This window comes from Podarcis cretensis, assembly GCF_951804945.1.
Source record: "Podarcis cretensis genome assembly, chromosome: Z".
Classification (NCBI taxonomy): domain Eukaryota; kingdom Metazoa; phylum Chordata; class Lepidosauria; order Squamata; family Lacertidae; genus Podarcis; species Podarcis cretensis.
This window is the reverse complement of record NC_137184.1, coordinates 17,181,092-17,197,953: the sequence shown is the minus strand read 5'-3', so window position 1 is coordinate 17,197,953 and position 16,862 is coordinate 17,181,092. Positions and strand designations below refer to the sequence as shown.

General features: G+C 45.9%; 2 protein-coding genes across 6 annotated transcripts in view; one reads left to right on the top strand and one right to left on the bottom strand.

Annotated features, from left to right (window-relative positions):
* The window catches only part of BRD3 (bromodomain containing 3), a 38,787-nt gene extending 30,126 nt beyond the window's left edge, over positions 1–8,661 (top strand). For all 3 annotated transcript variants that reach the window (XM_079961288.1, XM_079961289.1, XM_079961287.1), the window contains 3 exons: positions 426–718; positions 1,667–1,795; positions 4,103–8,661. In XM_079961288.1, the coding sequence (XP_079817414.1) occupies positions 426–718; positions 1,667–1,795; positions 4,103–4,215 (535 nt within the window). In that variant the 3' untranslated portion in view covers positions 4,216–8,661. The remainder of the gene's footprint in view (positions 1–425; positions 719–1,666; positions 1,796–4,102) is intronic.
* A 2,998-nt stretch (positions 8,662–11,659) lies between these two features.
* BRD3OS (BRD3 opposite strand) lies at positions 11,660–16,316 on the bottom strand. 3 transcript variants are annotated; one of them, XM_079961544.1, is made up of 4 exons: positions 15,970–16,316; positions 12,635–12,945; positions 12,493–12,520; positions 11,660–12,005 (listed from the first exon to the last, which is right to left on the bottom strand). In XM_079961544.1, exon 4 carries the CDS (start codon positions 11,988–11,990, stop codon positions 11,736–11,738), a length of 255 nt encoding a protein of 84 aa, XP_079817670.1. In that variant the 5' UTR covers positions 11,991–12,005; positions 12,493–12,520; positions 12,635–12,945; positions 15,970–16,316; the 3' UTR covers positions 11,660–11,735. The 3 variants fall into 3 exon arrangements, with proteins under 3 accessions (XP_079817670.1, XP_079817668.1, XP_079817669.1); XM_079961542.1 differs by having other exon boundaries at positions 11,660–12,520; positions 15,970–16,312; XM_079961543.1 differs by having other exon boundaries at positions 11,660–12,520; positions 15,974–16,312.
* Between the last annotated feature and the right edge of the window lie 546 nt (positions 16,317–16,862).

Genomic DNA, 16,862 nt, shown 5'->3' with positions numbered 1-16,862 from the left:
CGAAAGAATTTTCTGTTTTGGAGGTGCTTCGCAAAACGAATTTCCTATGGGCTTGCTTCGCAAGATGAAAATGTCATGCGAGTTCGTGCGGGTTTTTTTTCCTCCCCCCCCCTTTTTCTAAGCCGCTTATCCGCTAAGCCGATAAGCCTCTAAAAGCCGCTAAACCGCTAATAGCGCTAATCCGCTAAGCCGTCAGTGGGATTGCTTCGCAAGACGAAAAAACCGCTAGACGAAGAGACTCACGGAATGGATTCTTTTCGTCTTGCGAGGCACCACTGTAACACAAGCAGGGAAGGCAGCCCCTAGTTATTCCCTGCTCACGCTGCTCACCAAACCCTCTCTTTCCACTTTGCCACAAACCTCCCTCCCCTCACAGTGGGGAGCAAATTAACTTTGCAGGCAATAATAGCAAAGTAACTTTGCAGGCAGCCGAAAAAAGGCGGGAAACAGGTTCCTGTGGCCTACGATTCAGATGAGGAGGAAGAGGGACTCCCCATGACCTATGATGAGAAGCGCCAACTCAGCTTGGACATCAATCGCTTGCCGGGGGAGAAGCTGGGCCGGGTGGTGCACATCATCCAGTCAAGGGAGCCCTCACTCCGGGACTCCAACCCCGATGAAATTGAGATAGATTTCGAAACCTTGAAGCCTACCACGTTACGGGAGCTGGAGAGATACGTCAAATCCTGTTTGCAGAAGAAGCAACGGAAGCCATTCTGTAAGTGGAGGGAGCCTTCCAGGACCCATCCTGAAATGAGCAGGGCCATATCTTAATTATTTTTATCTACCTATATATTGCATTCATATCCCACCTTTCCCTCCAAGGAATTCAAAAGGCATACATGAGTCTCTTCCCCCTCCTCATTTAATCCCACTCATTTAATCCCCACAACAACCCAGTGAGGTAGGCTAAGCAACAACTGGTCCCAAAGGTTGTAAACAATGAACTTCTTTTATTTTTAGGGGATGGCCCACTTCTCAGTGCCAGAGCCTATGCTTGCATGCAGAAGGCCCTGGGTTCATTAGAGATGCCATTGAGGTTTAAACCTGGGACCTTCTGCATACAAAGCAGATGCCCTGCTACTCAGCTATGGCTCCTCCTCTAAACATGGCATGATTCTAATCCTCATAGTTCTGAGGAAAGGGCTGGATTATTTAATAGGAGCATAGGAAGCTGCTTTATACCGAGTCAGACCCTTGGTCCATCCGGCTGAGGGACGTCTATGCTGACTGGCAGAAGCTCTTTTCCCAGCCTTACGTGGAGATGTCACTGGGCATTCAACAAAGCAGGTGCTCTACCATCTAAGGCCCTTCCCTCACTCACAGTGGCATAACATGGGTTGTCAGCACCCAGGACAAGGTCCAAAACCCATCTCTCTTCCTCCATCTCTGTGTTTGCCTTGACCTTCCCCACCAGCCTGTCAAAAGAGGCTTCCTTCAAGGCTGTTCCTCCAGGGCAACTCCCCCAATTGTCCCCCACACCACTCCACTTCTCAGGTTTTGGAGTTGGGGAGATGCTATTGCATAACCCACAAGAGGCCATCTGACCCCCCCCCCCCCATCCAGCATCTCTTGGGAGTCATTGGCATGACGATGCAAAAGACAGTGGTTGCTGACTCTTCCTTCTCTCTTCACATGTCACCAATTGTGCCTTTCTCCCCCGCAGCTGCGAGTGGGAAGAAGCAGGTGGCAAAGTCGAAGGAGGAGATTGCTCAGGAAAAGAAGAAGGAGCTGGAGAAGAGGCTTCAGGACGTCAGTGGGCAGTTGAACAACAACAAGAAGCCTGCGAAAAAAGGTGAACAAAGCCTCCTCCCTTCCTGTATGCATTTACTAACTGCATCTGATTCCCTGTTTTGTCCTCACAACTTTGTGAGGTAGGTTAGACTGAGAAGAAGGGGCAGGGGAGTGTGACCGCCCCAGTAGACTTCATGGCCAAATGGAGGATTTGAACCCATGCCTTCTTGATCCTAGCCTCTGACACTCCTGATTCCTGCATTGCAGGGGGTTGGACAAGATGATCCTTTGGGGCTTGCAGCTCTGTGATTCTAACCACTATACAGTGGTGCCCCGCAAGACGAATGCCTCGCAAGACGGAAAACCCGCTAGACGAAAGGGTTTTCCGTTTTGGAGGTGCTTCACAAAACGAATTTCCTATGGGCTTGCTTCGCAAGACGAAAATGTCTTGCGAGTTCCTGCTGGGTTTTTTCCCTCCCCCCCCCCTTTTTCTAAGCCGCTAAGCCGCTTATCAGCTGATCCGCTAAGCCGCTTAACAGCTGATCCGCTAAGCCGCTTATCAGCTGATCTGCTAAGCCGCTTATCAGCTGATCCGCTAAGCCGCTTACCAGCTGATCCGCTAAGCCGCTTACCAGCTGATCCGCTAAGCCGCTAATAGCGCTCATCCGCTAAGCCGCTAATGGGCTTGCTTCGCAAGACGAAAAAACCGCAAGACGAAGAGACTCGCGGAACGGATTCTTTTCGTCTTGCGAGGCACCACTGTACTGTGTTGGCCATTGTGCAACCTTCCCTATGCAAAGGTTTGCATGCAGGATCACCTCTCCTAATATCAACCATCCTGGACATTGTGCACATTATCTGAAGCCCTTCTTCGCGTGCCTCCTCCACAAGCGAACTGGAGGGTGGCAACACAAGAACAGACCTTTTCTGTGGTGGCTCCCCATTTGTGTGATGCTCTCCCCAGAGGCGCTCGCCTGCCGCCATCACTACCTATATTTAAGCAACAGATAAAAGCATTCCTATTCTCCCATGCCTTTGGCTAATTAAATAATCTATGGCCTTTTAAACTGGGGAGGGGGATTTTATTGTTTGTAACTATGGGTTTTTGTTCATTTGTTTATATATTTTAAACCACCCTGTGATACTTGGATGAAGGGCTGTATAGAAATGCTAATAATAATAATAATAATAATAATAATAATAATAATGATGATGATGATGATGTCCAAGAATAATATAAGTACATAGGAAGATGTTGTTGGATCATGCCAAAGGGAGCCCATCTAGTTTTGTATGCTGTTCTCACAGTGGCCACCCAAATGCTCCAACTGGAAACCAATAGGTAGGATCTGAGCAACAGCAACTCTCTCCACTTGTGATTCCAAATAATTGGCATTCCAAAACATAACTGACAGTGGTGGAAGAGCATAGCCATCTTGGCTGGTTGCCATTCATAGTCTTCTCCTCCATGAATTTGTCCAACCCTCTTTTGAAGTCATTGAGGTTGGTGGCCATTACTGCCTCCTGCTGAAGTGAGTTAACTATGTCCAGAATTAGACTTCATCATTCCTGGGGGTTTTATTTAGGGACCTAACAGGGAAGGAGGATTTGTTTTGGCTGCATTCACACAACAGTTTATTCCACTTTCATGGTGTTCCCCAGCCAATTTCTGTGTTATAGTTAAGCTTCCACATGGTGTAAGAGCCAGTTTCGTAAATCTAGAGGAACATAGTACATATTTAGCACTCATTACTGTGATTCCAGAAAAAATCCATTTGCAGCCTCCTTTACCCAGAAAATCAGGAGAGCAAAGAGATAAAATGTGAGGCAGTTACGCCAACCATACAGTTCTCTTTTGCCATTTTCATGGGGGGAATCATGGGGGAACAGAAGTGTGCATGTGCAGAAAGGGTGGAAGAGTAGCACTGATGCCCAGTGACATTTGTCGTTCCACAACTGGTACGAATGAAATTTCGCACAACGTTCCAGTATATTGGTTTTTAAAGCCACAGTGTCATAACTCGGAGGGTAGCTGGAGGATTTTTAAGCAGAGGTTTGATAGCCATCTGTCGTGGATGCTTTAGTTGGTATTCCTGCATTGCAGGGAGTTGGACTAGATGACCTTTTTGGCCCCTTCCAACTCTACGATTCTTTGAGTCTATGATCCTTCTAATGCAACAGGTACTGCAATGTGAAACAAGTGTTAGAATATGGGACAGAAGCACTAGTGTTCTCATCTGGGATCCTAATTCAAAGTTCCACACGTCTGAATGCACTATTTTTAGCCTAGAGAAGTTGAATCTTAAATATCCAGGCTGAAGATTGCTTTCACCTAAAATGCTATTTCTTTTCTCATTTCTTTTGCTAGAAAAATCTGGCTCCACCCTTTCTGGAGGCCCTTCTCGCCTGAGCAGTAGCAGCTCCTCAGAATCGGGGAGTAGCAGCTCAAGCTCCACTTCGGACAGTAGCGATTCAGAATAAAGCAACAGACCCTTAAATGCTCCCAGACAGCAAATGGACGTCTCACAGGCACTTGCCCCGGAAAGTTCTGCAGCGTCCCCTTTTGCTTCTTCCTCATTACTCTATTTTTTTAAAAAACAAACCAGCCTGCTTTCTTGCAACAGGACCAGCTCTGCATCTCATTCCACCCCTCTACTTTTAATTTTTCTTTTAATTCAGTGTTATAAAACCTTCCAGAATTTAATTTCCTCCCCCTACTTTCCCCACCCAGCTTTTATTAGGTTGCAAGATCTTTTTGGGGTGTGTGTGTGGCTAGACTTTTTAAGGCAAGAACTTTCCCTTGCATATAAGGTCTCTAAACTTTTTTTAAAAATCAAATCATTGAGACGTCTTTTGGTGACCAACAGCAAGAGATGTGGGAACTGGAGAGATGAGTAAAAAAAATGTTTGCGAGATGTAATATTAAAAAAGGGGGTGTTTTTTGGTAACTTTTCTCTCTTACTCTTCCCTCCTCCCCCATGGAAATTCCTTTTTAATACAGCCCAAGACTCAGCTCAGTGCTGCTGCTGATGTGGAGTGCGGAACTTTTTAAATGGGGTGGGGTGGTGGGGAGGAGAACCTCTCTGTAAAACGGTACTGTATCTGAAAGACGTTAGCTTTTGAAGTAGTTGATTGTATTTGTTGCTAGCACTAGTATTCCTAACCTCCAAGGGGCCCAATCCACCATGGAATGCTCCTGGGCATGCCCCCTTCTCTCAAATGAGAGGGAGGTGTACAAAATGCACCTCTCCCGTTTGTTTTGGTGGGGTGGGAGTACAGAGACCATGAGCAGACCTTCCTTGTGGATTGGGCCCTGCGTCTACATGTGTGCTGAAGAGCATCATTTTTTATATATATATAAATATATTATATATATATGAGGGAAGGAGGAGAAGAAAGCTCACGTACTGTGGATTGTTTTTAAAATGTACCTTTTTAGATATTTCTTTTAAACTTTTTTTTAAGTAAAAAAATGATACTAGAGATTTGTGCTTCTGTTATGAGAGGTTGGCTGACCTATTAAAGCTAGCAGATGAAATTGTTGAAACTCAAAAAACAAAAAACTGCTTTGGCTACAGGACAGGAAAAGGAGAGGTTGTTGTCGCTCTGGGTGTGTGCATGGAGGAGGTTGAGAGGCATACGATACACATCACAAGCATTAGCTTTAAAAAAATGTCTGGGAATGGTCCAATCCCATTGTGCACACTTAGAGCGCAGGAAGAACTTCACTGATGTAGAACTCTGGGTGAACCCAATGACCTTTTCTCGGCAATCTGCAAACCTTGGTTGGTGCTGGTGCTGGGGGATGGATAGTAGTCCTTTCCAGTTTTGCTTGCTGTTGTTAAGGGTCTGTGAAGTATTGGTTTGCATCCAACCAAATTCCCCTCAAAAGTAGACCCACTGAAATGAATGGATCTAAGTTGGTTGGGTACCCCTTACTTTCACTTGGTCTGCTCTAAGCAGCACCATATTCACACCATACATTTAAAGTGCTATGAGACCACTTTAAACAGTCATGGCTTCCCACAAAACATCCTGGAAACTGGTTTGTTCAGGTTGCTAAGAGTTGTTAGGAGACTCCTCTTCCCCTTCCAGAGCTGCAATTTTCAGAGTGTTTTAACAATCAATCCCTCTTCACAGGTAACTGCAAACCATAGTTTTGGGAAAGGAATTGGGGGCTTGGGGTATAAGCACCATGAACAAACTAGTTCCCAGAATTCTTTGAGGGAAGCCATAGTGGTTGAAAGTAGCACCATAGTGCTTTAAATATGTGGTGTGAATGTGGCCTAGGACTAGCAATTGGATACACCCCTTGATTTAACATTTGTACAATATTCTGTATTGATGGCTTTTAAAAAACGAAACCCTCTCACCCTGGTCAGTCTGTTACTCGGGACCTTTTCTATGTGATGTCATTCAGTCTCTTTGCCCTAGGTCCACATCATCCTTTTGTAGGTAGGAAGGTAGGAAGTACCGTGGTACCTCTGGTTACGTACTTAATTCGTTCCGGAGGTCCGTTCTTAACCTGAAGCACCACTTTAGCTAATGGGGCCTTCTGCTGCCACCGCGCCACCAGAGCACAATTTCTGTTCTCATCCTGAAGCAAAGTTCTTAACCCAAGCTACTATTTCTGGGTTAGCGGAGTCTGTAACCTGAAGTGTATATAACCTGAAGCATATGTAACCTGAGGTATCACTGTATTCACATTAGCCAGTGAGGCATGTGGCACCACTGTCCAGTTTTTGAGAGGTCCGGACAACATATGGAAGCCAACTGCATCCTGAGTAGCTGTTGTGGTGTTCCTCCATGAGGAATGTTTGGAGAGCTTCTAACAACACAAACCCTACTGGATCAGACCAATGGCCCATCTAGTACAGTATCCTGTCCTCATGGTGGCCAACTGATCTCCAAAAGACACAGCACCTGGGCTTAGGTGATGTGATGCCTTCTGGAGGTGGCTGGACTCCAAACTCCCATGGCCTCCAGCTAGTGTGATCAACAGCCAAGGATGCTGGGAGCTGGTGTTCACCAGCATTTGAAGGGCACCATGTTGACTGCAGGAGGCAGTCCTTGGTTGCTGAGAAGTTGTTAAGAGCTACAATTCCCAGGGTGCTTAAACAATCAGTACCTCTTCTCGGGGATGCCCATATGCTACTGGGCTAAATTCAAGGTTATTGCATTAATTTACAGGGCCGTTAATAATCTGGGCCAGGATAACTTGATCACCTTGAATCCCTTATATCCCTGCCCAATTGCTGAACTCTTCAAGGGAGTTGGTAATCCCCTGTGACTTGGATGCATGGCTCATATCAACCAGGAGCCATGTTGCGTTCAGTGTTGTGGCCCCAAATTTGTGGAACTCCATTCCAGTTGAGATCAGACAGACCCTCTCTCCCTGTTGATCTTCCAGTTCCTAATGAAAACTTTTTTTATTATTATTCCAGCAGCTATTTCAATTGATGTCTGATTTTATAGTTTTAACTGATATTTTTTTAAGAAAATATATTGTATCTTTGTTAAGAGACTCATTGTAGTGAAGTGGTATATAAATTGTTTAAATAAACAAAAATTGTGATATTGTGTTAGGAATAGGGGGTTTTCTAACAACTCCCAGCACCCTCAACAAAGAACAGTGTCCAGGATTCTTTGGGGAAAACTATGCCTGCTTAAAGCGGTATCTTAGCGCTTTAAATTTATGTGGTCTGTGTTAGGTCCTATCTACACCATACACTTAAAGCATTATGATATGACATTAAACAGTCATGGCTTCTTCCTACAAAGAATCCTGGGAACTGTGGCTTGTTCAGGGTGCTGAGAATTTCTGGAGACCCCTATTCCCCTCGCAGAGCTACAATTTCCAGAATTCCCTGTGAAGAGGGATTGACTGTTAAACCACTCTGGGCACTGTATGTCTGGGAGAAGGAATAGGATTTCCTAACAACTCTCAGCACCCTGAGCAAACAACAGCTCCTGGGATTATTTGTGGGAAGCTATGCCTGTTTAAAATGGTTATATAAGAGTGTGCTGTAAATGTATAGTGAGGATGTGGTTAACCGTAGAGCCAATTGCTTAACTTAAGGGCACATTCTTGGCTTAGGAGGTCACTGAGGTGCATAGTTGAGACCCAAGCAAAGTCCCCCAAATAGGAAATGAATGGGGGAGGGTGAATCTCTCTTGATTCCTTTTTAAACCCATTTTTTCTAACAGTGGAAAGAAGCTCTTAAGACTGGAAAGCTACTTCTGTGTTGTGAAAGTGCAGGTTTCCCAAATAAACCTTTTACCTCAAAGGAAGGGGGGAGGGGGGATACACTGGGGTGCGTGTGGGGGTGGGGAGAGATAACAACACTTTTGTAAGATTCATCAATTTTTCTAGAAACTACTTTCTCCAGTCTGGATCCCTGCACTTTTTTCAAAAGACACACTCCATAATTAACTGTCCCTTGTTTTGTTTTTGTCTTCTTGTATATACAAGTAATTTTATTTATTAACACCAATGGTCACTTAAAAAAAAACTATCCTGCATTTTGAAGAGTGACAGAAGAAGAAAAATGCAGATTTGTCTTGGTTTTTTTTTTTAAGAAAGAAAAACAAAGTTCTAAAGAATTGGGAGTACTTTTAATTTAAATGTATTTGACTTTAACCAACAGGTGCTATGGCTCTTTGATAGTTTCCTGTGCTGGGTGCTTAATTCCTTATTTGTGTATTCAGGGGTTTTTTCCCCCCAGGGATGGGTTTAGGGTGGGGATTTGTTTGCTTTCTTTTTTTGTACAGACTTTGGACTTGACAGGTATTAGTACCTTCCAGATAAAAGCATGATTTATTTGTATATTCCTAGTTACCCCCTTTCCAGGTCAGTCTCTGTATCTTTAATTGTTTTAAAAGTAGAACAGTTTGGAAAAAAATAATAATAAAGGAACAAAGACCTGATTTATTTATGTATTTTTTGAAGCAAATTCCACTTCTGTAATACACACGTTTGTAAAGCCTTGGGGGGGGTGTTGGGCAAATGTGTGATGATCACAACTCTGTTTTCAATTTATTGTGCAGCAGAGTTAATAAAAGTTGTAGGGTTGGAAGTTGCAATGCAGAAATCACAACTAAAGAAACCATGACAGATGGTCATCCAACCATTGCTTAAATTCCTCAAAGGAAGGAGAGTCCACCACCTTCCAAGGGAGTCTGTTCCACCGTCAAACAGCTCTTGCTGTCAGAAATCTCCTTGTAACTTGAAGCTATTGGTTTGGGTCCTAACCTCCAGAGCAGGAAAAAACAAGTTTGCTCCATCTTCCATCATTTCTTCTCTTCTTTGGGCTAAAAACACCCAACTCTTGCAACCATTCCTCACAAGTTAACATAAGGTTTCATTGGGGTTGCCAGACCAATCCTTTTTTAAAGCCATTGATGTTGGTCGCCATCACTGCCTCCTGTGGGTGTGAATTCCATAATTTAACCAAGTGCTGCATGAAGGAGGACTTTTAAAAAATCTGTCTTGAAACTACAAAGGGACCACACCTGGCAGCACAGCAGAGGTCCCAAGCTGCCCCAATCTTTACCAAGGTCTACAGAGGAAGGAGGAAGCTTGGGAGAGGAGTAAAATCAAATCTGGGCAGATGAGATTTTGCCATTTTTTATGCCAAGTTAGGTCCATCAGTTTCCACTCGACCACCCAAGGCAACCAAGATCTTGCTTGCCCTTCATCAGCTAACTCCCACCCCCACCGCACCATGGCAATGCTAAACTCCAACCCATCTCACTAGGCTTTGCTCCTCGGTTCTTCACATCTCGGTGACTTGGATCTAAAAGGGTTTAGGTTATACTTCCAGTTCCCACATCTCAGCAGTAGGGTCCAAGAAGCTGCCTCTGCAGGGTTGCCAGACCTCCAGCTCTCATCTGAAGCCATAGGTGGCAGGTGGAGGTATTGAATCTCCAGGTGGGCAAGAGAGCCTGGTAGGAGCTGGCTACAATTATAGCATAGACACTATGCAGTGTGTGCCCACCTCCCCATGTCTCTCCCAATTAACCTTCATCTGCTGGACCTTCTCTGGGGTGGCATCACCCTAGGCTTCAGGTTGGGGCCTTGAAATCTCAGCATCTGGGATTCTCCAGACCTGGCAGCTGTAGGTTTAAATGATTGGTGGCAGCAATGCTTCTGAATACCAGTTGCTGGAAACCACAAGGATAGGGACTGCTTCTTGTGTTCAAATCCTGCTTGTGGACTTCTCATGGGTTGGCCACTTTGGGAACAAGATGGACTAGATGGGCCACTGGCCTGATCCAGCAGGCTCTTAATTTCTTATGATGGTATTGTTCCAGTCTTGTGGTTCATTTTATCCTGTTCCTCAAAGAAGCTCAGAATGGTGTAGTATTTTTGCCCCCCCCCCCCAGTTGTGTCCTCTCAACAACACTGTGAGGTAGGTTGCTTCTTGCAGAGCTACATCTTTTCCCCTAAAATAAAGTAATATTCTAGTAGTTCTAAAGAACTAGTCTGAATTAAATAGGAGCATAGGAAGCTGCTTTATGCAGAGCTCAGACCCTTGGTCCATTTAGGTCAGTACTGTCTACACTGACTGGCAGCAGTGGCACGCTTGAGATTTTAGGCAAGGGGCATTCCCAGCTATCCTTGGAAATGGCATTTGGGATTGGGACCTTCTCCATGCAAAGCAGGTGCTCTGCCACTGAGCTGCATCCCCTCCCCTAAATTTAAGTCAGGGTCTGCAAGAGGGTGGAGGCCTAGAGAACCTGATTAACCTATGTGTGTGACATGGAGCATTTGAAAGCTGTAGAGCTGGAAAGAGCCTCAAGGGTCACTACAGCTGCTCCTCTTGCGCCCTACCCAAGAGGCAATGGGAACTCCCAGAATGCCACAAGTCTGGTGCCTGTCCAAGCTAAATTGAACTGATAATCTCTGAAAAACAGACTTTGCATTTGGCAGTCAGTGTGTGTCCACACATAGAAGCAATAATTTGCTGCAGCCATTGACACAGGTATCCCTTCATTTTAATACTGCAAGTGATGAACAAAAGGCATCTGGTTGCAGAGAGAAGTGTACATCTTTAAAAGAGTTTTTTTTAAAAAACAAACAAACAAAACAAAACTCTTCTGAACTGTTCCCAGCCACTTCCATCCCCCAAACCTAGCGTAGTTCTGTTAACACAGCAGCAATTTGACAGTCCAGGCCCTAGAAGTCCAAGCTTGCAGTCATGCCTGCTTCAGAATGAGAGGATGAACGGGGCAAACTCCTGTCCATGAGAGATAACTTATTCACTTCAATGGCCTGCCTCCCTTAGCAAAAGAGAAGTGCTCAAGCAGGTGGGTTATCACATTATTTTCCAGATCCTGCTTGTTTTAGAGGGAGACCGCTATGTGGACATATAGCAGGAAAAAGCTGGCATGCAAAAGGGATGGTGGTGGAATGGCTCTTGTTTGTAAGCAGCCAGGGGTAAAGGTGTGTTAGAGCAGGTGTTTTGAACTGCACTTCCTACCTCCCCAAAATGACCCCTATGTGACTCCTCTCCAGAACAGATGATTGGGAAGAAATCTTTGCCTACATCAGCACCACTTAAAACAGATGGGGAGATTGTGGCTCTCAATTGTGATGTCTGGTGAATGGTCAGGGTAACATCTGGAAGGCCTCCGGCTCCCCACCTTCAAATTCCATCTGTAATGGAGAGTCCTGGGTGGGATAGAGGTGGATGAGTGAAGACGAGACATTCACTGTTGTCTATCAGGAACAGCCTTTCGCAAAGTAGCAGCAAAGAAGTTTCAAAATTGATTTGGACAGATTCAACGAATCTAGGCAAACCTGTTGGACAGCCACTTGAGGCCCCTGAAAATCCATTTCCCAAATTGCTTCGGGAACACTGTCCAAAAATGCAGTAGAAGATAAATAGAGCCACAACATAAAAAATAAAACTTTTTTTTAAAAAAAGGAAAACCACTTTCTGGATCCATTTTGGTTAGCCTAGAGATTGGGTTCGCTTGCTCACTCTTGGCTCTTGAAATCACATCACGCTGCAAAACCTGGATTGTCCGGTATCCCTGGGGATGTCCGCTTTGTTCTTATCCCGCACCAAGATCGCCTGGTTGCCATATTGTGAGTACCACATGCTGTGGCTCCTGTTCAGGTACGTTCCTGGTGGCAGAGACTCGAGTTTCTGCTGCTGCTGCTGCCAGATCAGCAAAGAGGCATCCCTGTACCGGAGACGAGCATAAGTCTCAGACAAAGCTTTCTCAGCCAGGGGTGGCCGTCCGCTCATCCCCACAGCTACCACCTGTTCACAAAAGATGAAGGAAGCCTTGTTGTCATTGTCTTCCAGCCGTGGCTCAGGGCTCACAGGGGAGGTGTTCTGGGCTAGGAGAGAAACCCTGCCAGACACAGCAAGTGTGGGAAGCGTAAGGGCGGCCTGTGGTCACAACAGGAAACACTCCAGCTATGGACACATCATCAGAAGGCGCTTGATTCAAAGGGCAAAAAACAGGCTCCACCCAAGTCTATTAGGCTCCTGCAATCCAGTTCTGCCCTGGAAATTCTCACGAGTCCATATAACGCAGGAGGGTTAAAGGTTATTCAGAACCATGAGGACCATCATCTTACTCTTAAGGAGAGGGCTGTACCAAGATGGTAGAGTCCTGATACAAGAGACAGCCCATTCTCAAGAGTCCTTTTGCACCTTCCCTTGCATCTCTTCCTTGGTGTGACCTCTTTCAGCCCCCCTCACCCACCTCTGCTTCCTAATCTTGTCTACCTTTTGAACTCACCTGCCCCAGTTTATTGCTTCTTCAGGGACTGGAGAACAAGGAAGCATCAGATGTGTTGTTTTGTTTTTGTTTAATGTGATATTTTTACTTTTTCTTTCTGTAATTTTTGAAACTTTAATAAATATTATTTATTAAAAAAAACCAAAAAAACAAGGAGCCATCAGGACTACGCTGGGAAATAGAGGAGTATGGGTGACGTTCTTTTTCAAGTCAAATGGGGAGGGATTTGATGATTGATTCTTGAACTTGACTAGAGGGCAGTTTGGTGATTCTCTTGCTTGCTCAGAGGTTGGAAGTCACACTGAGTGTAGATGACACATCTGTTTCCATGGAGAGAGAGTGCCAGAATGCTGGATGCTGGGACCATCTCCAGAACTGGTTGTGGACTTTTCCTACTCATTGCCAACTGAGCTGGGATCAAATCCAAGTCATTTCTCTTTGATAATGAAGAATCTGCAGAACAATCAGAGTTAGTTGGGATACGAGAATGCAGGACCATAGCAGAGATTGATAAAAGCATTCCAGGTTTTTGGCATATAAACATAATAAGCTGCCTCCTAATGAGTCAAACCACAGGTCCATCTAGCTCAGTACTGTCAACACTGACTGGCAGCAGCTCGCCATAGTTTTAGGCAGGGGACATTTCCAGGGCAAAACTGGATTGTAGAAGCCTCAGCACTAATAGACTCAGATGGTCCTGGTTGCTTTGCTTTTTGAGTCAGACTACTGGTTTCTCTAGCTTAGTATTGTCTACACAGGCTGAGAGTAGTTCCTCAGGTTTCAGGGGCAGGCCATTTTGGAGGCGCTGGCGACTGAACCTGGTACATTTTGCATGGAGAACAACTGTTCTACCACGGAGCCACAGGCTTCCCTCCAAGCACAGCTATAGCCTAGAAGTAGAGCACAAGCTTTGTACATGAAAGGTCCTGGGTCCAGTCCCCAGAGGCATCTCCATGTAGGTCTGGGGCGGAAAAGACTGCCAGTACTGAGTTGTTTGTTTTGCTTAATTAACAAACTCTACAGACTTGCTTATTCAGCCAATCGATAAATCTCTCAAGTGGTTTACACACAGCAGTCTGAAATATTTATAAGAAACACAGATAAAACTAACAAACTTTAAGAACAAGGAGACAACAACAAATTATCAAAACAGAGATAAAGTCAACAGATTTTAAAAACAAATGCTAATTATCAAAACATAGATAAAGTCAACAGATTTTAAAAACAAACACTCATGACAAAACAACATGTTTGGTTTGACTCGGCTAAGCAAAACGCTTGGGGGAAAGTGCCTTGTTTTAAGACGCCTGAGTTTCTGTCCTACAGGACTTACGAGGAGGATGCTTTTTTAACATGTACTTTGATAAGAACATAAGAAGCTCTTGCTGGATCAAAGCAAAGGGGGTCCACCGTCAAAACAGCATCCTGTTCTCAGAGTGGCCAACCAGATGCCCCAATGAGAAGCCCACAAGCAGGACCTGAGAAGAACAGCAGCAACTCTCCATCAACTGGCATGCAGAAGCAGCCTGCCTCTGATACTGGAAGAAAGACCATAAGAAATGCCCTGCCAATGGATCAGACCAATGGCCCATCTTCTCCACCATCCTGTTCCCACAACAGCCAACCAGATTCCTTAATGGGAAAACCGCTAGCAGCACCCAAGTGGAACAGCAACTTTCCCCATTTTTACCAGTCCATCTCCTTTATTGGCATGCAGAGCATACGAAAGTACAGTGGTACCTTGGTCCGTTCTTAAACCGAAAGCGGTCTTAAACCGAGGTGCGCTTTCCCTAATGAGGCCTCCCACCAACAGTGCCCTTCCACCGTACAGATTCTGTTATTTGACCGAGGTAAAGTTCGCAAACCGGGACACTACTTTTGGTTTTGTGGAGTTCATAAACCGAGTAGTTCGTAAACAGGTACAGTGGTACCTCGGGTTAAGTACTTAATTCGTTCTGGAGGTCCGTTCTTAACCTGAAACTGTTCTTAACCTGAAGCACCACTTTAGCTAATGGGGCCTCCTGCTGCCACCACGCCGCTGGAACACGATTTCTGTTCTCATCCTGAAGCAAAGTTCTTAACCTGAGGTACTGTTTCTGGGTTAGCGGAGTCTGTAACCTGAAGCGTATGTAACGTGAAGCATATGTAACCCAGGGTACCACTGTATAGAAGTCAAAGCATAAAACTGGAGTCTGTTCATAACGCTAGTCCTGCTGAGAGCAGAGACCCACACTGCAATAGGTGGATTTTGATGGTTTTGCTGTCGACCACAGCAAACTATGGCAAGTTCTTAAAGAAATGGGAGTGCCTGGTCACCTTATCTGTCTCCTAAAAAATCTCTATGTGGGACAAGAAGCTACAGTTAGAACTGGATATGGAACAACTGATTGGTTCAAAATTGGGAAAGGAGTACGGCAAGGCTGTATATTGTCTCCCTGCTTATTTAACTTATATGCAGAATTCATCATGTGAAAGCCTGGACTGGATGAATCCCAAACCAGAATTAAGATTGCCAGAAGAAATATTAACAACCTCAGATATGCAGATGACACAACTTTGATGGCAGAAAGTGAGGAGGAATTAAAGAACCTCTTAATGAGGATGAAAGAGGAGAGCGCAAACTATGGTCTGAAGCTCAACATCAAAAAAATGAAGATCATGGCCACTGGTCCCATCACCTCCTGGCAAATAGAAGGGGAAGAAATGGAGGCAGTGAGATATTTTACTTTCTTGGGCTCCATGATCACTGCAGATGGTGACAGCAGCCACGAAATTAAGAGACGCCTGCTCCTTGGGAGAAAGGCGATGACAAACCTAGACAACATCTTAAAAAGCAGAGACATCACCTTGCTGACAAAGGTCTGTATAGTTAAAGCTATGATTTTCCCAGTAGTGATGTATGGAAGTGAGAGTTGGACCATAAAGAAGGCTGATAGCTGAAGAATTGATGCTTTTGAATTATGGTGCTGGAGGAGACTCTTGAGAGTCCCATGGACTGCAAGAAGATTAAACCTCTCCATTCTGAAGGAAATCAGCCCTGAGTGCTCACTGGAAGGACAGATCGTGAAGCTGAGGCTCCAGTACTTTGACCACCTCATGAGAAGAGAAGACTCCCTGGAAAAGACCCTGATGTTGGGAAAGATTGAGGGCATAAGGAGAAGGGGAGGACAGAGGACGAGATGGTTGGATAGTGTTCTCGAGGCTACCAGCATGAGTTTGACCAAACTGCGGGAGGCAGTGGAAGACAGGAGTGCCTGGCGTGCTCTGGTCCATGGGGTCACGAAGAGTCGGACATGACTAAACGACTAAACAACAACAACAACAACAACAACAAAAGACGTACCTGCAAACAACCCTAAAGCTGGGAATGGGCGGGTGACGGGGCGGGCAGGGGGTGCAGAAAGAGAGACGTCGTTCAGCCCCCTTCTTCCATCTTCCTGTCCTTGCTGATGCGCTTAAGGGTCTGCGGTCACTCACCTACCTCCCGGCCTCCGTCGGGGCGTACAGCCGCGGCCAGGCTGCAGGGCCCGGCGCCTCTTCCTCCTGCTCCTCCTGCGCGCTCTTGGCGTCCCCGTTTGTCTCTACGCTACGGAGGAGGAGGTGGCAGCGTCGACGGGCGGCGCTCCGAGCCTCTCCGCCCACTCCTGGCAGCGGGAGGAGGAGGGAGAGGCTGGCTGGCAGAGCCGCCTGAGCCCGCCCCCGTTTACCGCGGCTTCGGAGCTAGTTCCGCCCGCGTGCGCTAGCTCACCTTGGCCAGGAGCCCTGGGAGCCGCACTGCAGGCCCCGGAGGGCCACAAGGAACGGGGCGCGGCCAGAGAAGGAAATGGGCACCTGCGTCTTCCGCGGGGGGGGGGGGGGGCGCTTTGCAAAGCTAAAATCTGCAACAAAGAACTCTCACCTCCCCAGCTCAAACTGCAGTTTCCCCCGATCCGGTGGGGAAGACGGCCTGACAGTTCAGCCGTTGCGATGCCCATTAAGCTTTGTAGTGTAGAGCTGCCGGGAAGGTTCCACCCCTTATGTAAGATGCTGTAGCGCTGCTGAGTTCTCCTCCCTTTCACCGAATGAGGATGCTGTCAAGTCAAAAGATCCAGTTTTATTAAGAGGTCTCATGCACCGAATAAGCTCCAGACAAGGTCGGGACACCATGGATTCTTTTGTGAACATGCCGTTGAAGCATTTCTCCAATGCTTTTGTGCTGTGAAAAAGTAAAAATAAAAGCCCATAATGTCAATAAAAAAGGGAATGTAACAATTCAGTATTGTCCACACAGCTCTTCTGGATTTCAGGCTGTGTGTGTGTCTTTTGCCAGCCCCACTGGATATGCTGCTGGGGACTGAACCTGGGACCTTCTGCATGCAAAGCGCAGAATC